Genomic DNA, 27086 nt, shown 5'->3' on the forward strand with positions numbered 1-27086 from the left:
AGGGTTAAAATTTTTTTTTTTTTCCTTATTCACCTTTGATATTGTCTAGTTGATCTTTGTTGTTGATGCCTGGAAGTCCAGGCTTACAAGATCACAGTGTTGGACAATCAGGATGCAGGGTTCCCCACCCTTACTCTCCGTCCAGAGATGGCCCGGGTGTCGGTTCAGAAGCAGTGGTTAGATCATCTTCTGTCTCATTGTCTTAGCTATTCTTGGCATTCACTTGCTTCAAGATTCCGACTTTTATTTTTCAACCTCTGGTGTCTGTGACTATTTCTGAGCCTCAGTGTGTTTGTCTCATATTTTCTACATCTTGATGCTTTGGATTTCAGCGTTTCTATCTTTGCGTTTCTATTTCAGTATGTCCTATGTCTGAGATGCTGTCCATCTGTACCAATCTGGGTCTCAGTCTCTGAATCTCAATGTTTTTCTCAGTGTCTCGGCCCCCTATTCCCGAACCCCTTACTGATCTTTATATTTCTTCATAGCACTTGTCACAACTCGAGTCTCCCTCCCTCCCTTCCTCGCGACCCATCCATCCATCGATCCACATCTCCTTCTGCTGGAATGTAACTCGTGGCAGAGTGGACGCACAGGATCAGGGTAACACTTGTTGAACGAGCCTCTGTCTGATCAGCGGGTCCCGTCCTGGCCTCTCCTCTCGGCCTCCACCTCTAGGTTTCACACTTTCTCAGGATGCAAATGTCTTACTCGGTCTCGGTCACCCTTCCGGTTTCTGTCCGTGTGTCGAGGCCTCTAAGTCCGTGTGGGTCGCGGACTCGCACAAGCCTGGCCGGGGCGCGCGGTGGACTATGGCGGTGGTTGCCTTCCTGGGCCCGACCGGCCCACTGGCTCAGCCTCCGCGTGCCCTGTGCCTAGGGGTCCGCCTCCCGCGAGTGCACGTGACCGCGCCCCGCAGAGCCGCCGCAGTGCCCCGCCCCGAGCGCGCTGCTTCCGCCGGCCGCGCAGCCCCGCCCCCGGGCGCGGGGAGCCAATCCGCGCGCACGTCTCCCGGCCCCGCCCGACGCCCTCCTCGGCGCGCGCCCCTCCCTCCGCCTGCCGGCCCGCCCGTCAGTCAGTCAGGCAGGCAGTCGGTCCGAGCTGCTGGCTGCTCTTCGGCTCTACCGAGCGGCGGTCTCCCTCTTCCCTCCTGGCCAGCGGCGGCGGCTGCAGCGGCGGCGGCGCGGTCCCCCGGGAGGCGCGGCGTGGGCCGAGCAGCGGCCGCGGAGCGTCGAGCCCAGCGCGGCGGCTGCGGCGGCCCGGCAGCCAACATGGCGGCGGCGGCGGCGGGCGCGGGCCCCGAGATGGTCCGCGGGCAGGTGTTCGACGTGGGGCCGCGCTACACCAACCTCTCGTACATCGGCGAGGGCGCCTACGGCATGGTGTGGTGAGTGTCCGCGCCCCGCCACCTGGCCGCCCCCGCCTGGGCCTGGCGGACGCAGCCGCGGTCTCGCCCGGGCCCCGGCACGGCCCCGACCCCCGGCCCCCGACCTCGGCCCCCACCCGGGCTGCGCCGCCGTCCGCGAGCTGGGGGCCTCGGGCCGGGCCGGGCCGGGCCGTCGGGCCTGGGCGTTGCTCCTCGCTGGGCCCGGGGGGTGGAGGCCGGGGCCGGGACCCCGGGACCGGCAGCGAGGCGCCCCCGCCCCCAATGTGCGCGCAGCGCGGCCTCGAATTCCTTCGGATGCTCGCCGCGGCGTGTGTGCACAGCTCCAAAATAATCATATGATTTTCCTCCCCTCGCTTGCGTTTTCCGCGAACGGCTTTCGTTAAGTGCCTTCCGTGGTGCCAGGGGGGCTCTCCTACGCAGGCTTTCTAAAAGGCGTTAGTGGCACCAGTGTTCGTTGTGGAATATTTCAATCTTGAAGTCTTTAAACGGTTTTTAATACCGTACTGCTAGCGTTTCAGGAAGGATAAGCCAGCATTGCTCTTTTGGTTTATTAAGGAGTCATTTGGAGTTGGGCCTAATTTGACTTTTCTTTTGCCCCGCGTGAGCTCTCTTACCAGCATGAAGGCATCCAGACGTTTTAGCACAATTACTGTGGACTTTCCCTGTTAATGCTTTAGTGGTCAGTATGTGTGCAGCCCTAATGGAGTTCTTGCAGAATCACATTCAGGCTCTCTCGTCTCGATCCAGCTCACCGAAACGTTTGTGGAATGGGGGTGACGGTCGTGTTTTTCATTAGAACCAACTAGCTGTCGTGTTTTGTGCTGGTGAAGACCTGTGCAAGTGTAGACTCCCTTACACCGAAATCTTCTCATGAGTGTGTCTTTTCTGTTGAACGAAGGAAGCGAACTAATATTTATTGAACACTTCGTGGCAGGTACTGTGCTAGGTCCACTATCTCATTTTATTTGAACAAACAGCTGGAGGGAGGGGAACGCGGTGATGTCTTTCAGATGAGAAAGTATTTCGAGGTGAAGCCAGTTCCTAAGGTCATACAACTAAAGAGGCATACTTGAGATTGGAGACTGAGATCCTGTTTCAGTTGCTGCAGCTCTTTTCATTACACTCCACTTTCCTTAAATAGTGTTATTAATCATTTTAGAATTTTAGGGTGTTTTACTCTTATAAGCATTTCTGTTTCGGAAATGTATTCAAATTTGAATGATCATAATTTTAGAAATACCATAGAGGGCATGTTTTGCCAAGTGTTAGTTAAAATTATTTTTTAAAAAAAGACTTTAATTGAATCTTGAGTATTTTCATTCTCTTCAGGAGCAAAATGTTTCACAGTGTACAACTGTGAAAATTAACATGAACTCAGAGGCTTAGGAGCCAAAAGAGGAATTAAATTAGGTCAGGCCTAAAAGAAATAAGGTCCTAGAATGTAACGGAGAGAAAGTACTGCCCGCAGCATCACTTCTGTTGCACCTGCTGGTAAGTATGCCAGTAAACATGTCTCTTTATGAGAGGTTCAGAATTGCCCATCATGTCCTTCAGCCCTTTAAAATATGTACTAAAAAAAACTAGTTTTATGACATTTCAGTTGAAAGTTTTTTTGTTTCTTTTAAATCTGAAGCTGATTTAGATCTGGTAATTTTCTGTCACTGTTGTAGACTTATTTGACCTTCTCAGTCTCTGTCAGGTGAAATATCAAGTCCTCTTACTGTGATGTTCTTTTCTTAAGTAAGATCCGAGTACAAATATTATTGGAATTAGAATCTGGGGCCAGATTATAGCTTTTTATCTTCAGGTTGATGATATTTATTTAATATAAGAATTTAATCTACATCATACACTATTAGCATTTAGTAAATGTTGGTTAACAATGCTGGGTTTATGGAGGATTTCTTGATTGAAATGTTAATATTTGAATAGTGACCTTTTTTTAAAATTTAATGCTTCCAGAAGGATTTAAGGATTTTCAGGAAAAAAGTTTTTTTTTTTTCATTTCCTGAATCAGTTCATTAGGAATTTGCCTTTTTCTTGCAAAGTCCTTTCCTAATCATCAAGTGGAGGATATAAAGATGAAAAGTGGAGTTTGAATTCGGCCTTTAGGAGTGAGTGTGATTTTGATAGAAAGATAATAGGGTGAAAGTGACAGTTTGAGCTGTGGAATCTAATCCTGGAAAAGTATTTAGGTGACAAACTTGTAGAGGACTCTAAAGGCAAAACTGAGTTTGGTTGTATATTTGTGCAGTGGAGATGCATGAATGTTTTTGAAAAGAGGCAGGCACATGGTCAGTTTTGGAATTTGGGGGGAGGACAGACCAACACTGGTGGAAATGACAGGAAAAAAAACTGAGGTGGGGAATCAACTAGGCTGTTGTAAACTTCTAGAGGTGAAGTAGTATAGTGGGCATGGAAGATAGCAGATGGAGATGAGAGCCCTTATAAAGACAGAATCAGTAACAGGGTTTTTGTCAGAAGAGTGGTGGACTTCTAATCATGGCAAGGTGGGATGAAGCAGAGGATGATGAGTGAGGTCTTAACGGGTAAGAGGTGAGAGAGGTGGGATTTGGATTTGAGAGGGATTTCCAGGCTTCATGATGTGGCATGGACATGGCTGTTAATTCCAAGGCTTCTAGCGTGGGAACCTGGGAGGATGGTGGTGCTGTTATGAGAGAAGGAATACCGTATAGGCAGAGGAGGTTTGCTGAGGAGAAATAGTGAGTTCTGGTTTGGATTTGTTAAGTTTGTGATGCCTTTAGGCCATTTAAGCTGTATCCAGAAGGCATCTTGAAAATAAGAGGGAAGTAAAATCTGGAGATGAAAATTTGTGTAAGTGATAGTCTTGGGTGGAGGAGCACAGATTCTTTTTTTTTTTTTTAAATTAATTAATTAATTAATTTTTGGCTGTGTTGGGTCTTCGTTGCTGCGTGCAGGCTTTCTCTAGTTGCAGCGAGCTGGGGCTTCTGTTCGTTGCGGTGCGTGGGCTTCTCATTGCGGTGGCTTCTCTTGTTGCGGAGCACGGGCTCTAGGCACACTGGCTTCAGTAGTTGTGGCACATGGGCTTAGTTGCTCCACGGCATGTGGGATCTTCCCGGACCAGGGATCGAACCCGTGTCCCCTGCATTGGCAGACGGAGTCCCAACCACTGCGCCACCAGGGAAGTCCAGAGCACAGATTCTTATTTGAGGTCATTGGTTAGGTGAAATTGCATGCATATGTTCTGTATGTTTATCTTTTTAGTGAACAATCCAAAACATTCATTAGATTTTCAAAGGGTCCATTATCCCAGAAAGGTTAAGAACCAGTGAGACAGAACAGAAAGACCAAAGAGGTAACTCTGGCAAACAAGTGCTTTTAATAGATGGGCAGAGGAAGAGGAAGCTGAGGACTGGTGAGATGTATAAGAATCAGGGGAAAAAAAAATGGTATGAAAGAGGAGAAATTGACGCTCTTTGCTTGATCATCTAATTAAGATAAGTATTTTGGATAAGTTCAGTTTGAAACACTTTCTAAATGTGACTGAGAGGTCGTGGGGTCATCTCCATAGAGACACTAATTGAAGCCTTGAGAGTGGACAAGATGAGGAAAATGTGAGAGCTGAGCCAAAGGAATGTCTGACTTTAGGTGTCAATAGAGGGCAAGTTACAGAAGAGGATGGAGGAAATGTGGTCAGAGACCAGAGAACCAGAGTTTGCACTATCAAAGGAGCCAAGGGCGGTCGTGGTCATTAGGGATTGGTTTAAATACTGTAGAGAGCACCGTGCAGCTGGAAGAACAGCTGTTGGATTTGTTAACTTTCAACTCTCCTAACAGATGGGCTCTCTTCTCTTTTCTGCCATCCTGTGTGTGGTTGAGTTTGCTCCTCACCATGCCTTCTCACAAGACTTGAGGATCAAGCGATTCTTGGCCAAGAAACAAAAGCAGAATCGTCCCATTCACCAATGGATTCCAGTGAAAACTGGTAATAAAATCAGATACAACTCCAAGAGAAGACATTGGAGAAGAACCAAGCTGGGTCTATAAGGAGCCTTGCACATGAGGTGGCACACATATTTATGCTGCATCTTACCCTGTCACTCTGAGAACATCACTACTATCTGAACAGCTGGATGTGTTTTATTGCGAAAATGATTTTTCTCTTTGTGTGTTCGTGCACTAGTGCTTTGGCTCAGTAATATGTGAGACCTTAAAAAAAAAAAAAAAAAACCAGATGGTTCCAACTAAAATTTCATTGTGATCACATTCCTGATGGTATAATATCCTGTCTTGTGAAGGTTTTTTGTCATTATGGCAGACTAATAGAACTTTTGTTACATTTTGTTTTTTAAACATACATACATTAATTAATTAACATACATTAATTAATCCTCACACTGCCAAGGTGGTTACTTTAAGTGGGAATTTGAGACACAGAGGGGTTAGTTAACTTGCCCATGGACACCCAGCTTGCAAGTGATAGAGCATCCTAATCTGGTCCCTAAGTGATACTCAACCAAAGACCCAGGTTGAGAAAATACGTGTTTTCAGTAACAGAAAATATCTGTTGTCTGCTTTTTGCTTGTGTCATGTTTTATTTTTTTTAATTAAAAAAATTTTTTTTAATTTATTTTTTGGCTGCCTTGGGTCTTCGTTGCTGCATGCGGGGGCTACTCTTTGTTGCAGTGTGCAGGCTTCTCATTATGGTGGCTTCTCTTGTTGCGGAGCACGGACTCTCTAGAGCACATACTCAGTAGTTGTGGAGCATGGGCTTAGTTGCTCTGCAGCATGTGGGATCTTCCTGGACTAGGGCTCGAACCCATGTCCCCTGCATTGACAGGCAGATTCTTAACCACTGTGCCACCAGGGAAGCCCTGTGTCACGTCTTAGCGTTTTTTTGTTTTTTTGTTTTTGTTTTTTTTACATTTTAGCCTTTTAAATAACCTTTCATACAAGGTTATTCACTCAGAAAACTTTCATTGAGCACATGTTATATGCTAGGATGCACATGGTCCCAGCCTTTTAGTAGCTCTTAGTCCAGATAGTGGGATGGAGTTGGGCAGTAATGCAAAGAATGTACCAGTGTCAAGGGACGTGTGCAGTATTGTGAGGAAAAAAGAAGGCCTGAGTGACAGGGGGCTGTCTTTGTATGGCTTCACAAACTTTTGAGCTGGATGTTGATATGTGACTGGGAGTTTGCCTTGAGAACTGCATTCTAGGTAGAGGAAGATGAACATGCAAAGGCACAGAAGTATGAAAACAGCACATCAGGTCAGGAAAACCAGGAGTTGTTTGGGAAGCTAGGGGTATGGGTTGAGTGCCTTCGGAAGAAAGCTGGAGTTGAGACAGTTAGGATGGGCCCGGCCAGATTCTGAAGGACATTGTTTACTGAGTTCAGACTTGATTTTTTAGGTGAAAGTCATTAGAGGATTCCCTTTTTCTGCCAGTTCCTCATCACATTTTGTGTTCCCTTCCTTGTCTCTCTTATGCTCTCTACCTGCTTGTGCTTATTTTCTCTTCTTTCTTCTTATCTAGGGGTATTCAGTGGGTGTGATTTTTACCCCCTCTCCAGTGGCATTTTGAAATGTATGTGGGTTAGGTTTTGTTTTTTGGTTGTTAAATTGATTGGGGGGTGTTATTGGCCTTTGGTGTGTGTATGGTCAAGGCAGATGTGCTGAACAACCTGCAGCTCACAGTGTAGTCCTGCACTGGAGGACCATCGTGCTAAGAGGCCAGCAGTATTTCCCTCCAGCCCATCCCCAAGAAACACTGGGCCCTATTCAAGTCCTGCCTTCCTCTAAGGTTCATCTCCTGTGTAAACTTGTGCTTATTGCTCTCTGCTGTAGTGCTCCCTCCTGCCCTCCCTGGAACCCTGCTGGGTAATTGTACCACCTGTTTGAAAGGCAGGGCTAGCAGTAGTATATATCATCTATAAAGGCTTGAGACCTGGAAACGCATCTGGATTCAGATTCATAGTTTTGCTTGTTAACTGTTAATTTAACTTTTAATAAAGATGTCTTTTCTATGCTTTTTGGAGCTCAAAGATGTGAGGAGACCAGCTTAGATGAGCAGCAGAATATCCACAGTTTCTGAACGGTTTTGAGTGCAAGTAAAACTCAAACAAAATTAAATGTGATATTAATAACATCCTGGTGGTTAGCTCTAACTGATAGGCCATTCCCATGAATTTAATGGGAATGCTCTTAATTCTCAAGTATTTATAAAAGGAGTCTCATGAAAAGCATCCAAGTTGAGTTTTCCCAGGAATCATCTGTAATTTATTCCTCATCTCACATTAACATATCTATCTACTAAGTAAAAAACAACTGATTCTCCAACAAACATCTAGAGCTACCTCACCATCATGCATTCAGCCTGTTCTACCTACCTACCTGCCTAACCCTGAAATGCTTTTTCTCCCTGTTTGCTTCTCTTGGGGCTCCCATACATTGGAAAGCCAACAGGATAGACATTCTCCAAGATCTCTCAGATGCTCAGTCTTAGGGTAGGCTCTGGGTTCTGAACCCATCCACAGCTAGTAGGAGCTGGGAAGTGGAGTGTATGGGTGGGGTCTGCATGGGATATGCCATGACCAACTGACTAACATTAGTTGCAAGCCTGCCTTGATTTAGGCGCTATGGTTTCAAATTCATTTTCATCCTCATCTTTGAGATATTTTTTTCACTTTACAGGTAAGAAAACCAGATCTTGGGTAACGTGTCCAAGGTTCACAGCCAGTAAATATATAATAGAACTGAGATTTGTCTAGACCTCAAAACCGGTGATTTTTTTTTTTTTTTCCCCACTACTATAGCCCTTCCTCTGTTATAGCAAGTTACCTGGAAACATGCTTCCTCCAGCCTTAGTTCCTGAATGCATTGGCACCAAAGTATAAAATGATTGTCAGCCAACTTGGGCCTGTTGAGGAGATGGAAGAGGGAAGAACTAGATACTTGGAAAGTGTGAGGGAGGTAGGATCAAAGCAGCTTTAGTTTTTATCAGGAGGGTCGTGTTGATTTCTTCTCATTCCTTCTACTTACCTCCACCAATTTCTTGAATTTTATTCATTTATTAACGTTATTAAGCTTGTACTTGATTTATGTGCTAAGCAGTGGGATTGAAGTGGTTTTTACTCTTTGGTGTTTACAGTTCAAAAGGAAAGTAATCACATTTACTGAGTATGATGAGGTGTAGAGTGCTTGCTGGAGGGTTATCAAATGTGGAGCAAAGAGTTTGAGGAGTAGTCTGGGAAGGTTTCCTGGAAGAAGTAGTGTTTAAGCTGGGACCTGGAGAATGACTTGGAGCTAGCTGAGTGAAAGGTATGGAAGAGTGCTGACCGTTTCAGGCACGACTTGTAGAAAATAGATTGTAGAAATTGGGGAGTTTATGGTTAAGATCCAGCGATCTTTCTTATGGTATCTCAGGGACAGGAAAAGTAGTTAAAGCTTCAGGTATGGTTGTAACCAGGAACTAGAAAATAGACCAAGGCACTAACCCCCTCTCTCTTTACATTTACAAAATCTTCTTGCGTCCCGCATCTCTCTGCACAGCTGTTTTGTTTTTTGTTTGTTTTTTTTTCCTCTTCTTTTCTCTTTTACCACATCTTCATGCATTTGGCAGAAGAGAGCTGACCCTAGCTTCTCGAAGGTATGTGTCTTCAGTTTATTGACACCCAGGGGCCGAGAGCACTCTGATCCGATTCCTGGGGTAGAGAATCTGATCCACCTTGGGATAGTGTCCACCTCTGGTCTAGTCAACTGAGGCCCAAATTGGAGTCATCTCATGAGGCTAGACAACTCTAAGGTATGAACAGTGGGCTGGGAGTGGTCAAAATATGTCTCCCATTGACTACTGACTTTCCGGGTTAAAGTTCTTGGTGCTGCTTGCCTGCTCTTCTTGAGCTGGAACCTTGCCTGCTGTTGAGGCCTGTCGGCGAGGAGAGGGGAGAGAGAAGTAGTTGAGGCGGGAGAAGGGCTATGAGTTGCTTTTAGGGCTCTTCTGCCTTCCTGTCTGTGGCAGTATGGTGGTGGCAGCTAAGCTGGGTGGCATCTTTAAAATTTATTTAGTATTTAATATATGTGTAACATGTGAGTTTTGCAGCCTAACAGTAAACACCTAAGAACCCACCACCCACTCACTGACTGACTTCAGACCAGATCATCTGAGGCCCATGTTCTGATCCCTGTCCACAGCCTTCACCCCAGAGTTTTATCATCTTTCTGGGAGTCTGTACAATGGACTGGGTAAGAACATGGGCTTTGGACACTTGTATGTGAGCTGCACTTGTTTTTCTCACCTGTAGAAAGGTGATAGCAATACACTTCCCCAGAGTTGGGGGGACTAAATGAGATATGTAGGTGAAGTGCTGAGCACTTAGTATCTGGTTAATTGCTGTCATTGTTGTTACGCTCTCAAAGTAAATGGGCAACACCTGGATCCTCCCTCGGCGCAGTCTCTTGGAGTATCATCTTGGGGTGTGAAGCAGAACATGCAGAAATTAAAATATTAGACTTGGAGTCACGTAAGTGTGTTGAGTTCCAGTTATGTGATCTTGAGCAACTTCCTCTCCCATTCTTTTAATTAATTAATTAATTTATGGCTTCGTTGGGTCTTTGTTGCTGCATGCAAGCTTTCTCTAGTTGCGGCAAGCGGGGGCTACTCTTTGTTGTGGTGTGCGGGCTTCTCATTGAGGTGGCTTCTCTTGTTGCGGAGCACGTGTTCTAGGAGCGCAGGTTTCAGTAGTTGTGGCGCGCAGGCTCAGTAGTTGTGGCTTGTGGTCTCTAGAGCACAGGCTTAATAGTTGTGACGCAAAGACTTAGTTGCTCCGCGGTATGTGGGATCTTCCCGGACCAGGGATCCAACCCGTGTCCCTTGCATTGGCAGGTGGATTCTTAACCACTACACCACCAGGGAAGTCTCCTCTCCCATTCTTTGATTTAACAATCAGAGCATCTCCTGTGCCCACCCTGGTCCATGTTCCTGCTCTCCCTCAGGAATGTTGCAGTGCATTGTTGGAGACAGACTGATAAGGAAATAAATTACTGTGTCGTGTGGTAAAAACACTGTTCTGAGATCATTCTGGACAGAGCAGCTAACTCCACTTGGGCATCCCAGTTACTAATTAAATCAACACATAGTGTATGTGTACACCAGGCACGCACTAGCTGTTCCACTACATTGGTGAACGAAACATCTAGTCCTCAGGGAGCTCATGGTCTATGGGTGCCTGGCTGAATGGGAGTGGCTTGAAGAGAGGATTAGAAAGGTTTGGTCAGGCCGTGGCTTTAGGTTCCTTCTAAGGAGTTTCCTTTTGGGAATTCCCTGGCAGTCCAGTGGTTAGGACTCCACGCTTCCATTATAGAGGACACGGGTTCGATCCCTGGTCAGGGAACTAAGATCCCGCAAGCCGCATGGTGTGGCCTAAATAGATAAATAAATAGTTTCCTTTTATTTCTCTTTTTATAGTACTTATCATAAACATGTCTAAGATACTTTTTTCAGTTTATTGATAAATCATTTAAGCCCAAAATTAAAGCCTTGAGGAAAATTATTTTCTGTACTATAAAGTTAAAGAACTTTCTAATACTGTTGTTCCAGAGTAATAGTTTACCTCAAGTGATTAGGTTATTCACGTGTGTTTGGCTAAGAGAGAGTTTTTAGCTGAGTGGCTGGAAGGAATGTTCTTTGTTTTTCTTTTTTTTAAATAAATAAATTTATTTATTTTTGGCTGCATTGGGTCTTCATTGCCCCGTGTGGGCTTTCTCTAGTTGTGGCGAACTGGGGCTACTCTTCGTTGTGGTGCGTGGGCTTCTCATTGCGGTGGCTTCTCTTGTTGCAGAGCACGGGCTCTAGGCACGCGGGCTTCAGTAGTTGTGGCACGTGGGCTCAGTAGTTGTGGCTCGTGGGCTCTAGGGCACAGGCTCAGTAGCTGTGGCGCATGGGCTGAGTTGCTCCGTGGCATGTGGGATCTTACTGGACCAGGGCTCAAACCCGTGTCCCCTGCATTGGGAGGCGGATTCTTAACCACTGCACCACCAGGGAAGTCCCTAGAACAAATGTTAATGTTGCCACGTTGTCATTGGGAACAAACGTATAGTGAAAAATGTAGAGTTTCAGAGATACGGAAATTCTTAAATAGAACTGATTAAAAGTAATTCTGGGGAAAAAGTAAGTACAGTCTTATTTATAGAACAAATAGTTTTAGCTGCATAGATAAGGAAAATAAGCAAAACCAATACATTTCTCCAATTAATACCTAAATTGCCACTGATCACAGGTCAGGCTTGCAAAGTAGAGAGTAAAACCTACAGAATTTACCTTGGTCACCAGGATTTATCTTGAGTCAGTAGCTAAGTTCAGGGTACTGTTACTTATTGCTTCAGTAGATATGTGAAAATGTTTAGTGTGGGGCTTATTTGAGATTTCCTTCCATTTTCAGTGTATCAGTGCTGAACCCATCCTCAAACTTGTATTTCCCTCATTACATCATCTTTCTGTTTCATGGTTGAAACAGATATTTTTTTTTAAAAGGATTAATATAGTCCTTTCCCATGAGTTAATTTTTACTTCAGGACCATATAGACGTATAAAAATATTTGATGTTACGTTTCAAACCAGTGAGAAACCATTTGATAGGAATGCTAAGTAATCCATTATCTATTACCATTTCCAGGAATGTTCATTGAGCCATTCTACCTGTTGTGTGTTTTGCTGTTTTCAAGCATCCTTTCAGGACAACTCTGATCCCTTAATTCAAGTGATGGTAAAAGTGATATTCCTTAAGAGTGTTGTAAATTATTTCTTTAGTCCAAAGTGAGCTGGAAAGAAAAGACATTTTTGATTCTCTGTCCACTCTGACATAACTGTTGGAAAGAGCCATTTGTTTCCTGCCGCAAAGAAAGTGTAAGACAGAAATTAGTCATAAGAGGGCTAAAGTTTTATAGAAACTTTAGGAATGCTTCTGGATACCCCAGCAGGCAGAATGTAGCATTCAAGAACTGGTAAATGTTTATCTAGCATCCTAGAATGTAGTGCTTACCTATAAAAATGTAAATTGGAAAATATTTTGGCCTCAAGTGGGTTTTTGGCTTTAGCAGGAAAGCCTCTAGTGTTTCCCTATTAAGATGCTGGCATTGGGCTGAGGTGTATTTTATTTATTATATTTACAGAAATATCCATCACTTCTATTTTGGTTGTTTTTAACATAAATAAGTGAATTTTCTCAAATGTCTTTTCTGCCTTCATGGAGATGATCATATGGTTTTTCTCTCTTCAGCATTGAGGATCATATTAATCGTTTTCCTTATGTTGAATCTTCCTTGCGTTCTTGGAGTAAATCCTAGTTGGTTATGTTGTATTCTTTTTTTTTTTTTTTTTGAATTTTAATTTATATTTTATACAGCAGGGGTTTTTTTTATTTATTTATGGCTGTGTTGTGTCTTCATTTCTGTGCGAGGGCTTTCTTTAGTTGGCGGCAAGTGGGGGCCACTCTTCATCGCGGTGCGCGGGCCTCTCACTATCGCGGCCTCTCTTGTTGCGGAGCACAGGCTCCAGATGCGCAGGCTCAGTAATTGTGGCTCACGGACCTAGTTGCTCCGCGGCATGTGGGATCTTCCCAGACCAGGGCTCGAACCCGTGTCCCCTGCATTGGCAGGCAGATTCTAAACCACTGCGCCACCAGGGAAGCCCAGCAGGTTCTTACTAGTTATTTATTTTATACATATTAGTGTATATATGTCAATTCCAGTCTCCCAATTCATCCCACCACCACCACCACCCCCCACCACTTTCCCCCTTGGTGTCCATATGTTTGTTCTCTACATCTGTGTCTCTATTTCTGCCCTGCAAACTGGTTCATCTGTACCATTTTTCTAGGTTCCACATGTATGCGTTAATATACGATATTTGGTTTTCTCTTTCTGACTTATTTCTCTCTGTATGACAGTCTCTGGATCCATCCACGTCACTATAAATGACCCAATTTCGTCCTTTTTTTATGGCTGAGTAATATTCCATTGTATATATGTGCCACATTTTCTTTATCCATTCATCTGTCGATGGGCATTTGTTTCCATGACCTGGCTATGGTAAATAGTGCTGCAATGAACATTGGGGTGCATGTTTTTGAATTATGGTTTTCTCTGGGTATATGCCCAGTAGTGGGATTGCTGGGTCGTATGGTAATTCTATTTTTAGTTTTTTAAGGAACCTCCATACTTTCTCCATAGTGGCTGTATCAATTTACATTCCCACCAACAGTGCAAGAGGGTTCCCTTTTCTCCATACCCTCTGCAGCATTTGTTCTTTGTAGATTTTCTGATGATGCCCATTCTAACTGGTGTGAGGTGATACCTCATTGTAGTTTTGATTTGCATTTCTCTAATAATTACTGATGTTGAGCAGCTTTTCATGTGCTTCTTGGCCACCTGTATGTCTTCTTTGGAGAAATGTCTATTTAGGTCTTCTGCCCATTTTTGGATTGGGTTGTTTGTTTTCTTAATATTGAGCTGCATGAGCTGTTTATATATTTTGGAGATTAATCCTTTGTCCATTGATTCGTTTGCAAATATTTTCTCCCATTCTGAGGGTTATCTTTTCGTCTTGTTTATGGTTTCCTTTGCTGTGCAAAAGCTTTTAAGTTTCATTAGGTCCCATTTGTTTATTTTGGGTTTTATTTCCATTACTCTAGGAGGTGGATCAAAAAAGATCTTGCTGTGGTTTATGTCAAAGAGTGTTCTCCCTATGTTTTCTTCTAAGAGTTTTATAGTGTCCGGTCTTACATTTAGGTCTCTAATCCATTTTCAGTTTATTTTTGTGTATGGTGTTAGGAAGTGTGTTCTAATTTCATTTTTTTATATGTTTTCCCAGCACCACTTATTGAACAGACTGTCTTTTCTCCATTGTATATCCTTGCCTTCTTTGTCATTGCCGCAACTAGAGAAACTAGTTGATAGTTTAGCATTTAGACTTTCAGTCTGTAAGTGAGGTGTTGACTATAGGTGCATGGGTTTATCTCTGGGCTTTCTATCTTGTTCCATTGATCTATGTTTCTGTTTTTGTACCAGTACCATATTGTCTTGATGACTGTAGCTTTGTAGTATAGTCTGAAGTCAGGGAGTCTGATCCCTCCAGCTCCGTTTTTTCCCCTCAAGACTGCTTTGGCTATTCGGGGTCTTTTGTGTCACCATACAAATTTTAAGATTTTTTGTTCTAGTTCCGTAAAAAAATGCCATTGGTAATTTGAAAGGGATTGCACTGACTCTGTAGATTGCTTTGGGTAGTATAGTCATCTTCACAATATTGATTCTTCCAATCCAAAAACATGGTATATCTTTCCATCTGTTGGTATCATCTTTAATTTCCTTCATCAGTGTCTTACAGTTTTCTGCATACAGCTCTTTTGTCTCCTTAGGTAGGTTTATTCCTAGGTATTTTATTCTTTTTGTTGCAGTGGTAACTGGGAGTGTCTCCTTAATTTCTCCTTCAGATTTTTCATCATTAGTGTATAGGAATACAAGAGATTTTTGTGCATTAATTTTGTATCCTGCAACTTCACCAAATTTATTGATTAGCTCTAGTAGTTTTCTGGTGGCATCTTTAGGATTCTCTATGCATAGTATCATGTCATCTGCAAACAGTGACAGCTTTACTTCTTCTTTTCCAATTTGTATTCCTTTTACTTTTTTCTCTTCTCTGATTGCTGTGGCTAGGACTTCCAGAACTATGTTGAATAATAGTGGTGAGAGTGGACATCCTTGTCTCATTCCTGATCTTAGAGGAAATGCTTTCAGTTTTTCACCATTAAGAATGATGTTTGCTGTGGGTTTGTCGTATATGGCCTTTATTATGTTGAGGTAGGTTCCCTCTATGCCCACTTTCTAGAGAGTTTTTAGCATAAATGGCTGTTGAATTTTGTGAAAAGTTTTTTTCTGCATCTATGGAGATGATCATATGGTTTTTCTTCTTCAATTTGTTAATGTGATGTATCACACTGATTGATTTGCGTATACTGAAGAATCCTTGCATCCCTAGGATAAATCCCCATTGATCGTGGTGTATGATCCTTTTAATGTGTTGTTGGATTCTGTTTGCTAGTATTTTGTTGAGGATTTTTGCATCTATAGTCATCAGTGATATTGGTCTGTAATTTTCTTTTTTTGTAGTATCTTTGTCTGGTTTTTTACCTTTTTTACCCTGTAATTGATTTCTAACCTTACAGCATTGTGGTCGGAAAAGATGCTTGATATGGTTTCAGTTTTCTTTTCTTTCTTTCTTTTTTTTTTAATTATTTATTTATTTATTTATGGCTGTGTTGGGTCTTCGTTTCTGTGCTAGGGCTTTCTCTAGTTGCGGCAAGTGGGGGCCACTCTTCATCGCGGTGCGCGGGCCTCTCACTATTGTGGCCTCTCTTGTTGCGGAGCACAGGCTCCAGACGCGCAGGCTCAGTAATTGTGGCTCACGGGCCTAGTTGCTCCGCGGCATGTGGGATCTTCCCAGACCGGGGCTCGAACCCGTGTCCCCTGCATTGGCAGGCAGATTCTCAACCACTGCGCCACCAGGGAAGCCCATGGTTTCAGTTTTCTTAAATTTACCGAGGCCTGATTTGTGATCCAAGATATGATCTATCCTGGAGAATGTTCTGTGTGCACTTGAGAAGAAAATGTAATCTGCTGTTTTTGGATGGAATGTCCTATAAATATCAATTAAATCTATCTGGTCTATTGTGTCATTTAAACCTTGTGTTTCCATATTAATTTTCTGTCTGGATGATTTGTCCATTGGTGTAAGTGAGGTGTTAAAGTCCTCCACTATTATCGTGTTACTGTCGATTTTCTCTTTTATAGTTCTTAGCAGTTGCCTTATGTATTGAGGTGCTTCTATGTTGGGTGCATATATATTTATAATTGTTATATGTTCTTCTTGGAGTGATTCCTTGATCATTATGTAGTGTCCTTCCTTGTGTCTTGTAACATTCTTTATTTTAAACTCTATTTTATCTGATATGAGTATTGCTACTCCAGCTTTCTTTTGATTTCCATTTGCATGGAATATCTTTTTCCATCCCCTCACTTTCAGTCTGTATGTGTCCCTTGGTCTGAAGTGGGTCTCTTGTAGACAGCATATAGATGGGTCTTGTTTTTGTATCCATTCAGCGAGCCTGTGTCTTTTGGCTAGAACATTTAATCCATTCACGTTTAAGTTAATTATTGATTTGTATCTTCCTATTACCATTGTCTTAATTGTTTTGGGTTTGTTTTTGTAGGACCTTTTCTTCTCTTGTGTTTCCCACTTAGAGAAGTTCCTTTAGCATTTGTTGTAGAGCTGGTTTGATGGTGCTGAATTGTCTTAGCTTTTGCTTGTCTGTAAAGCTTTTGATTTCTCTGTCGAATCTGAATGAGATTCTTACCAGGTAGAATAATCTTGGTTGTAGGTTCTTCCCTTTCATCACCTTAAACATATCGTGCCACTCCCTTCTGGCTTGTAGAGTTTCTGCTGAGAAATCAGCTGTTAACCTATGGAAGTTCCCTTGTATGTTATTTGTCATTTTTCCCTTGTTGTTTTCAGTAATTTTTCTTTGTCTTTAATTTTTGTCAATTTGACTACTATGTGTCTCAGCGTGTTTCACCTTGGGTTTATCCCGCCTGGGACTCTCTGCGCTTCTTGGACTTGGGTGGCTGTTTCCTTTCTCATGTTAGGGAAGTTTTCGACTATAATCTCTTCAGATGTTTTCTCAGGTCCTTTCTCTCTTCTCCTTCTGGGACCCCTATAATGCAAATGTTACTGCGTTTAATGTTGTCCCAGAGGTCTCTTAAGGTGTCTTCATTCCTTTTCATTTGTTTTTTCTTTATTCTGTTATTCTGTCTTGCAGGTCACTTATCTGTTCTTCTTTCTCAGTTATTCTGCTGTTGATTCTTTCTAGTGTATTTTTCATTTTAGTTATTGTATTGTTCATCTCTGTTTGTTCTTTAATTTTTCTAGGTTTTTGTTAAACATTTCTTGCAACTTGTTGATCTTTGCTTCCATTCTTTTTCCGAGGTCCTGGATCATCTTCACTATCATTATTCTGAATTCTTTTTCTGGAAGGTTGCCTACCTCCACTTCATTTAGTTGTTTTTCTGAGGTTTTATCTTGTTCTTTCATATGGTACATAGCCCTCTGCCTTTTCATTTTGTCTGTCTTTCTGTGAATGTGGTTTTCCTTCCACAGGTTGCAGGATTGTAGTTCTTCTTGCTTCTCCAGTCTGCCCTCTGGTGGATGAGGCTATCTAAGAGGCTTGTGCAAGCTTCCTGATGGGAGGGACTGGTGGTGGGTAGAGCTGGGTGTTGCTCTGGTGGGCAGAGCTCAGTAAAACTTTAATCCGATTGTCTGTTGATGGGTGGGGCTGGGTTCCCTCCCTGTTGGTTGTTTGGCCTGAGGTGACCCAACACTGCAGCATACCTGGGCTCGGTGGTGGGGCTAATGGTGGACTCTGGGAGGGCTCAGGCCAAGGAGCACTTCCCAGAACTTCTGCTGCCAGTGTCCTTGTCCCCACGGTGAGCCACAGCCACTCCCCGCCTCTGCAGGAGACCCTCCAACACTAGCAGGTAGGTCTGGTTCAGTCTCCTGTGGGGTCACTGCTTCCCCTGGGTCCCGAGGCACACTACTTTGTGTGCGCCCTCCAAGAGTGGAGTCTCTGTTTCCCCCAGTCCTGTCAAAGTCCTGCAATCAAATTCCACTAGCCTTCGAAGTCTGATTCTCTAGGAATTTCTCCTCCCGTTGCCGGACCCCCAGGTTGGGAAGCCTGATGTGTGGCTCAGAACCTTCACTCCAGTGGGTGGACTTCTGTGGTATAAGTGTTCTCCAGTCTGTGAGTCACCCACCCAGCAGTTATGGGATTTGATTTTATTGTGATTGTGCTCCTCCTACTGTCTCATTGGGGCTTCTCCTTTGTCTCTGGATGTGGGGTATGTTTTTTGGTGAATTCCAGTGTCTTCCTGTCGATGATTGTTCAGCAGTTAGTTGTGATTCTGGTGCTCACAAGAGGGAGTGAGTGCACGTCCTTCTACTCCACTATCTTGAACCAATCTTGTATTCTTTTTTATATGTGCTGTCTAAAGAAAAAGTTAAATACATGTAATCATTGTGCAAATTTGAATATAGAACACTGTCAGGACCTTAGAAATGTCTTATCAAATCCCCTTCTAGAGTTGACCACTATCCTCAATTTTGGTGATAATTGTTCTTTTCTGCCTCTCCCCCTTTTTATTTTTTACTTTTTAAGAAATTTTTATTTTTTTTTAATTTTTTACTTTTATTGAAGTATAATATACATACAGAAACATGCACGTATCATAAGATGACAGGTTGATAAATTTTCACAAACTGAGCACACCCATGTAACTAACCAGTGTTCAGATAAACAGTCAGAACCCCAGCACCTCAGAAGCTCCCCTTGGACTCCTTCCAGTCGCCATTCTCCAGGGGGAAGCTCTATCCTGATGTGTAACAGCATGGATTCATTTTCTTTCGAACTTCCCATGATTGGAGCTGTATAATATGTTTGTTCTCATTGGTATCTGGTTTCTTTTATTCAGCATCATGTTTGTGTGGTTGTGGATTATTCAGTCTCATTGTAGTATTGGTATTCCATGGTGTGACTATACCATAATTTATTTATCTATCCTACTGTGAATATGCATTTGGGTTGTTTCCAGTTTTTGGCCATTATTATTAGCACTACTATGACCATTTTAGTGCATGTGTTTTGGTGAACATGTGTGCAAATTTCTGTTGGATGTATACCTAGGAGCAGAATGGCTGCATCACAGGGTATGCATACATTCCACGTTAGTGGATGTTGCCAAGACATTTTCCAAAGTGGTTAAATTGTATTCATGCCCACTATCAGTGTATTAGAGTTCAGACTGCTCCGTATTCTGATCAACACATCATATTTTCTATCTTAATTTGAGCCATTCTGGGGGGCATGAAGTGGTATTTGTTGTGGGTTGGGTGTTGTTTGCATTTTCCTGATGATTTTAGCTCTGTTTTATATTAGCCTTTTGGCTATCTTGTGAAGTGTTCAGGTTGTTTGCATTTCTTTTCTATTGAGATTTTGGCCTTTTATTAAATAATAGGAGTTCTTTCTAGATACTGGACATGAGTCTTTTTCTAGGTTTATGTATTGCAAATACCGTCTCCACTTTGGGAGTTGCCTTTTCATGCTCTTAAGGGAGTCTCTTTGATTCTATGTCACAGATTTCAGTTCTCTGGTGAACTTCATCATTTTCTCAACTGCTTTCAGCTGGCTAGACTGGCAGTGTTCAGAGAAGGGCTGTTGGTGGGAGGAAGCTCCAGGGAAGGAGTGAGGAGCAGGCCTCTGGCAGGTGCCTGCATTGTGTCTGGTGCAGTTGTGCATGTTGTGAGATCACAGTTGGGAAGGCTAGAGGAGATCTTCCCCCTTAGCTCAAGGGAAGAAAGTAAGGGCACTAGAAGAACAGACATCACTGGAAAAACCATGGCAGACTGAGTATATGTGACAGGTTTTCTTGCCAGGTGGCCTTAGCTTCTGAGTCAAGTAGGAGGTTAGGTCGGACATCTGCCAGGAGTGCATTGCCTGGAGGATCGAAGGCTTGGAAAGCGTGGAGAAAGTTTGGGACAGCTCTTGTGTGCTTGAAAGTCAACCAGGGATGAAGCAAAGGATTGACCCAACTCCTTGAGAGTGAGGACTCTGTTCACTGCTGTCACCCCAGTACCTAGTACACACATTGCACATAGTAGGTGCTCAGAAAATATTTGTCAAATCAGCCAGGTGGAAGAGTACCAGTGATGGTACACTGAGGCTGAGCTAGCTAGCTGAGGCTGCTAGCTCTGTGCTGTTCTCACATTTCCATTTACTTCCCTATATTATTTGAATACCTGAATGAAAGAAGAAATAAAGTTCTTCGCGCCCCTTAGGCCTCTTTAAGAGCAGCAGGAACATGTCTCTTTTATCAATTTAGAAACTGCATTTAAAAATCTCAGCTCTGGCAGTAATAGCTGGGTGATTGACAGCATGTCATTTAACTTCTCAGAGTCTCATTTCACTCTTTGGTGAAACAGGGATCATGCCTTTTGAGTCCTGAAATGACTACATCAACTAAACAACTGTAATCCTGATCCATCTCAATATGGGTTTAGAAGATAAAGCATTGAAATGAATGACTTGCGTGCAGGCTGAACACTTATGTAAGTAGGTAACTTTTGGAGCTTGTTTTGGGGTTTTAAAATCATTTTTTAATTGCAGTAAAATGCACGTGACAGAATTTACCATCTTAACCACTTTTGAGTGTACAGTTCAATAAAGTATATTCACTTTGCTGTATAACAGATGTGTAGAACTTTTTTATCTTGCAAAACTGGAACTACCCATTAACAACTCTTCATTCTCCCCTCTCCTCAGCCCCTTTCAACAACCATTCTGCTTTCTCTATGAATTTGACTACTCTAGGTACCTCATATAAGTGATCATTAATGTCCTCAAGGTTCATTCATGTTGTTGCAAATGGCAGGATTTTCTTTGTTATCCATTCATCCATTAATGAACAGTTGGGTAGCTTTCACCTCTTGGCTGTTGTGAATAATGCTGCTATGAACGTAGATGTACAAATATCTCTTTAACACTCTGTTTTCAATTCTTTGGTTATCTACCCAGAAGTGGAATGGTAATTCTGTATTTAATTTTTGGGAAAACTACCATACTTTTTTTTTTTAATTAATTAATTAATTTTTGGCTGCACCAGGTCTTAGTTGTGGCATGTGGACTTCTTAGTTGTGGTGTGCAACTCTTAATTATAGCATGCATGCAGGATCTAGTTCCCTGACGAGGGATCAAACCTGGGCCCCCTGCATTGGGAGCATGGAGTCTTACCCACTGGACCACCAGGGAAGTGTCCCGTACCATACTGTTTTTTTTTTTTTTTGGCTGCATTGGGTCTTTGTTGCTGCACGTGGGCTTTCTCTAGTTGTGGCGAGCGGGGGCTACTCTTCGTTGTGGTGCGCGTGCTTCTCATTGAGGTGGCTTCCGTTGTTGTGGAGCATGGGCTCTAGGTGCACAGGCTTCAGTAGTTGTGGTGCACGGGCTTAGTTGCTCCATGGCATGTGGGATCTTCCCGGGCCAGGGCTCGAACCTATGTCCCCTGCATTGGCAGGCAGATTCTTAACCACTGAGCCACCAAGGAAGCCCTACCATTACTGTTCTTTAAAGCAGCTGTACCATTTTACGTTCCCACCAACAGTACACAGGGGTTCCAGTTTTTCCACATCCTCACCAGTACTGGTTTTCTGTTTTTCATAGTTACCATCCTAATGTGTGTGAGGTGGAGAGTTTGTTTTGATGGGTCTTGTGCTCTGTGTGTTTGGTGTGCTGTCTGTCAGCACTAAATATTTGGAAGCTAAAGTGGGAGTGACTCTCAATAAATATTGTGTTAAGCACTTGCTGGGATAAAAATATGAATGAATGAATGAAAATATGAATAAAACACAACCCTTACCTCAGAGGAGCCTTTAGTAAATACAGTAAGTACAGTAGTTGTATTTATCTCAGGTGGCCTCCAAGATGAGGCTTACGGCCTCCCTGAGGGGAGAAGGTGGACATTGCCCTCAGGTTCTCCATTATCCCTTAATGGAGCCAAGTGAGAGTCCCCAAAGGATAGTGTGTGCCGAGAGGGTGGGGAGAGCCCAGCCTGCTTCACCTGTGGGGAGTGGCCTCGGGGGGGCGGGCAGGGGCGACAGGTACTTTCTCCCTTAAGTGGTCTCAGAATTGTCTGCATAGAAAGCGTTCTCCTCTTTGTTCCTGGAGTTAATAATGAATTGGATTTTTTTTTTAATGGTTTTAATGCATATGATGAAACTACCTAATTGCTTTTATGGTGGTCGAGTTTTTTATGAGAGGCCTTAGTTGAAGAAAAGCACTAATTATGGGTTATTATTCTTAATAGCAGTAATAAATAGTACTTTATCTTTAAAAATATTTCATTGAAATATACATTTAGCCAGGTACACAAATCTTTAATTGTTCAGCCCAGTGAGTTTTCACAGACTGAACACACCTGGGTAATTAGTACCCAGATCAAGAAGCAGAAGTGATAGGCATTCCAGAAGCCTGCTGTGTTCTTCCTTTTAGTCACTACCCACCCCTCACCCACCAGAGTAGCCATTATCCTGACTTCTAACATGTTTGCCTGGTTTTGTATTTTATATAAATGGAATCAAAGTATGTATTCTTTTGTGTCTGGTTTGTTTCACTCAACAGTTGTGAGAATCATATTGTGTGTACTTGTGGTTTAAAATTACTTTTTAAAGTATCCTACTAACAACCTAGGAAAGGACTTTCCCCGTGGCTTTGACATGCTCTTGATGCTCCAGTTCTGGAAGGAAGATGTTTTTAGGTAGTCTTCACATTCTCTTCATTCCTTTTCTAGACCAAATGACACCTACAAAGTTTTCTGTAATCTTGTTTTTCCTCATTTCGTTTGTTGTAGTACTGATCTATTGCTGTGTAATAAATGCCCTACAACTTCGTGACTTAAAACATCAATAAACATTTGTTATCTCACACTTTCTGTGAGTTAGGAATTGAGTGGGCCTAGCTGGGCAGTTCTGGCTCAGGGCCTCATGAGGTTGCAGCCAAGATTTCAGCTGGGGCTGGGGTATCTGCTTCCTAGCTCACCCAGCTGACACATTGGCGCTGGTTGTTTGTGGTGGGGAGATGGGGGTTGGGGCTCAGTTTCTCCCCATGGAGCCCTCTCCATAGGCTGCTTGAGTATCCACACTACATCATGGCTGGCTGGGCTCTCCCCAGAGAGCACCTTTTTACGACCTAGCCTCAGAAGACATACAGCATCACTTCCACCCCATTTTACTTGTACAGCAAGTCACTAAGTCTGGCCTGTATTCCAGGGGGAGGAGAATTAGGCTTTTGGAGGTTAGGGAAGTCATCTGCTACATAGACTCATCTAGTGGAACTGTTCCTAACACAGCTATATTTGGCTTTTAAACTCTCTAAAATAGAATAGCTGTTTTAATGAGATAGTTGGAAACTTAATGTCCACTACCTTGAGTGGATACCACATAAGTTGATTGCTACAGTGTAAGGTGGGTAGTATTTTATTTGCATCTGTATTTATAAATATTGGCATTGTGGATGAGTCTCCTGGAGCTTAATGTTAAGTGTTGCTATCTTCTGTAACCATTTTATTGCAGTGTCCATTTCACATAAATATCACCTGTCCTTAAAAATGTGCTAATAATTCTTAGGGTTTTGACTCTTTAATGTATGAATTTATACAGCTAAGCTTTAAAACTATAATACATTTTTGTATAAAATACATAACATTTTAATACATTCTGACTAGATCTCCAAGGCTCAGCAGAGGTATAAAAGGACACAATTCAAGTAAATTATCAGGTATATCAGAAGTACAAACTTAAGGGGCTTAGTTGAAATACGGTGATCCTCAGAGGCCTGGTTGGTGACCCCTGTGCTCTCCCTCTGACAGGAGAGCTCTGCCTTGCCCTTTGCTGCAGCGAGTTCTCTGCAACTTCTGCCTCTGCTGTCTCATCTCCAAATAATGGTCTGTACCCCTCACACTGGCAACCCCTGAGTTCTTACTTCAGCAGAGCCGAGAAGGGAGGGGCCACGACCACTAGAATTGGTTCTAAGGGTTGGAACTCATCCCTCGGTCAGGTATGTACAGGTCCACAGTCCACTTATGAGTGGGATTAGTGCTGTTTATAAAAGAGACCCCACAGAGCTTCCTGGTCCCTTCTACCATGTGAGGGTACAGTGGGAACTCGGCAAACCAGGAAGAGGGCCCTCACCCAACCATGCTGGCACTCTGTTCTCAGACTTCCAGCCTCCAGAACTGTGAGAAATAAATTTCTGTAGTTTATAAGCTACCCAGTCTGTGTTTTTTTGGTTTTTGTTTTGGTTTTTTTAGCAGCCCAAGTGTAAGACAATCCATCCCTATGTTTTCTTTAAAGAGTTTTATAGTTCTAGCTCTCACATTTAGGTATTTGATCCATTTAGAGTTACTTTTTGTATATGGTATGAGGTAAGGGTCCAACTTCATTCTTTTGCATGTGGCTATCCAGTTGTCCCAGTGTCATTTGTTGAAAAGACTGTCCTTTCCCCACTAAGTGGTCTTGGCACCCTTGTGGAGTATCAGTTAACCATAGACAAATGGGTTTATTTCCAGACTCTCCTCCATTCTGTTTGTTTATCCTTGTGCCAGTACCACACTGTCTTGATTACTTTCTTGATTACTTGCTTTGCAATAAGTTTTTAAATTGGGCAGTGTGAGTCCTGTCACTTTGTCCTTCTTTTACAAGATTATTTTGGTTATTCTGGTTCCCTTGAGTTTCCATATGAATTTTAGGATCGGCTTGTCAACTTCTACAAAGAAAAGGCTGGGATTCTGATAGAGATAGTGTTGAACCTTTAGATCAACTTTGGGTGTACTGCCATCTTAACAATATTTTGTCTCCTGATCCATGAACATGGGATGTTTTTCCATCTATTTAAATCTTTCAGCAAAGTTTTATAGTTTTAAGAGCATAAGTTTTACCCCTCTTTTGTTAGGTTTATTCCTAAGTATTTTGTTTTGATGGTATTGTGAATGGAAGTGTTTTCTTGATTTCGTTTTTGTTTTTTAAAAAATAGATTTATTTATGTATTTATTTTTGGCTGCATTGGGTCTTCGTTGCTGTGTGCGGGCTTTTTCTAGTTGTGGCGAGCGGGGGCTACTCTTCGTTGCAGTGCGCGGGCTTCTCATTGCGGTGGCTTCTCTTGTTGCGGAACACGGGCTCTAGGCGCGAGGGCTTCAGTAGTCGTGGCTCGCGGGCTCTAGAGCACAGGCTAAGTAATTGTGGCGTATGGGCTTAGTTGCTCCGCGGCATGTGGGATCTTCCCGGACCAGGGCTCGAACCTGTGTCCCCTGCATTGGCAGGTGGCTTCTTAACCACTGTGCCACCAGGGAAGTCCTTTTCACTATTTTTAAATGATGCAGCTGTAAACATTTTTAGCACAAACAGGACCCCACCCCCACCCCCTCTGAGTAACTTTCTTAGGACCTATTTCCCAAAAATGATTGACCAGGTCAAAGATAGGATTTTTGTAGTATGTGACCAGATTGCTCTCCAGAAATAGCATTTGAATTTGTGCTGTCCCTGTTAATCTTTTTTTCCCCACCCACACCCCACTCTCCCGCACCTGTCCCTGTTAATCTTTAAAAGTCCCTCTTTGCTCTGTGTCCCCCACCCCAGCCCCGGTTCCCTCTTGCTGTGACAACATGACATTATTCTTTTATTTGTATGTAATTGAATAGAAGTGAGATAAACCTTTTAGGTGCCTTGTTTTTGGTTATTTGTGAGGCCAAACTTTTTTCTAAGTTTTACTCACTTATCTGATGTTTGAACTGTATTCAAATTATGCAACCGTTTATGCACTAGAAGCTGAGCATTAATGTTCTGAAAGCCTTTAAATTTTTTTCTGAAAGCTTTAAAAATATTTGTATAATCAAATTCATTAACTGTTTGCTGTGTTCTTTTATTGCTTCAGAATTGGTGAAATACATGAAGGCCTTTACCCTTTAATTTAGTCTTTTAAGCTGTGTGGAAATAATTGTGGAGAAGAATGCTACATTTATATGCTTTATGTATTTTATTCCATATTAAGAGTATAATTTTAGCAGTATTGGACACTGTTTAATTTCACATTAGTTTTTATATTAAACTTAGAGGTGTTTACCTGTGTCTTTCTGGAATCTATTTGTTCCATTGGTCTAGTTTATTATTTTTAACTATAACCTGGTATTATAAGGCTTTTTACTCTTGTTTTGCCCAGATGTCTGCTCTTTAACTTCTAAGCAGGGCTTCTACCTTGAATCTTTGTCAGTTTTCGTACTCTGGTGGAGTGGGTTGGCCAAGACAAAACGTATATATCATCAGGATGCCTTTTCTCTCCCTCTTCCCCACACTCAGGACTCAGAGCCAGTTTGCCTCCTTGCTCTTGTGCCTGGTCTTGGTTGCTGGTAGCTCTCCAGAGTGAAGAGATCTTTCAGGTTGAACTCTGGGCCACGCTGTGCGGCTCTCGGGATAGGGGTTGAACCCAGGCCCTAGTCAGTGAAAGCACCGAGTCCTAACCCCTGGACCGCCAGGAAATTCCCTCAGGTTGAACTCTTAAGTGTTCGCACCTGATACAGCGATCCGCAAAAAGAATTTTTTTTTTTTTTTTTTAATGAGACCATGCTTTTTTTGAGGTGCGGGGGCGGTGATATCTAATTCCAGAACGTTTTTATCACCCCAAAAAGAAACCCTGCACCTAGCGGTCACTCCCCATATTTCCCCCGGTAATCAACCCCTGTGCAGAGCCTCCTGCCAACGTGGAGCTGGGGGAAGGGGTGCCCTTTTACATTCTGGCTTCTTTTCACATGCACTTTACATTTTACTATTTTGTTAAGTTGTCAAGATTTACTTTTCAGAGTCATTAGCTGCTATTTGGCATTGGGTCCGTAAAGTGAACTTGGCGAATAACCACCTTCACTTATTTTACTTCTCATAGTTGGGCCCGGGTGTGCGTCATTTTCTCATCTCTTTCTGCATTCTCAGATCTTTGTTTTTCCTCCTTTTGGCACTGGTTATTCTTCCTTTTTGAGCCTCTTCCTCGTGGATTTAACCCTGATTGGTAGGCACACTATTC

The 27086-nt window shown here is 42.9% G+C and overlaps 1 protein-coding gene across 1 annotated transcript in view; it reads left to right on the forward strand.

Moving 5' to 3' along the window:
- The first annotated feature begins 1061 nt into the window (after positions 1-1061).
- The window catches only part of MAPK1 (mitogen-activated protein kinase 1), an 86425-nt gene continuing 60400 nt past the window's right edge, over positions 1062-27086 (forward strand). Inside the window, exon 1 of the mRNA XM_059893939.1 lies at positions 1062-1387. Within this exon, the coding sequence (XP_059749922.1) occupies positions 1272-1387 (116 nt within the window). The 5' untranslated portion in view covers positions 1062-1271. The remainder of the gene's footprint in view (positions 1388-27086) is intronic.

This window comes from Balaenoptera ricei, chromosome 14 (assembly GCF_028023285.1).
Source record: "Balaenoptera ricei isolate mBalRic1 chromosome 14, mBalRic1.hap2, whole genome shotgun sequence".
In the NCBI taxonomy this organism is placed as follows: domain Eukaryota; kingdom Metazoa; phylum Chordata; class Mammalia; order Artiodactyla; family Balaenopteridae; genus Balaenoptera; species Balaenoptera ricei.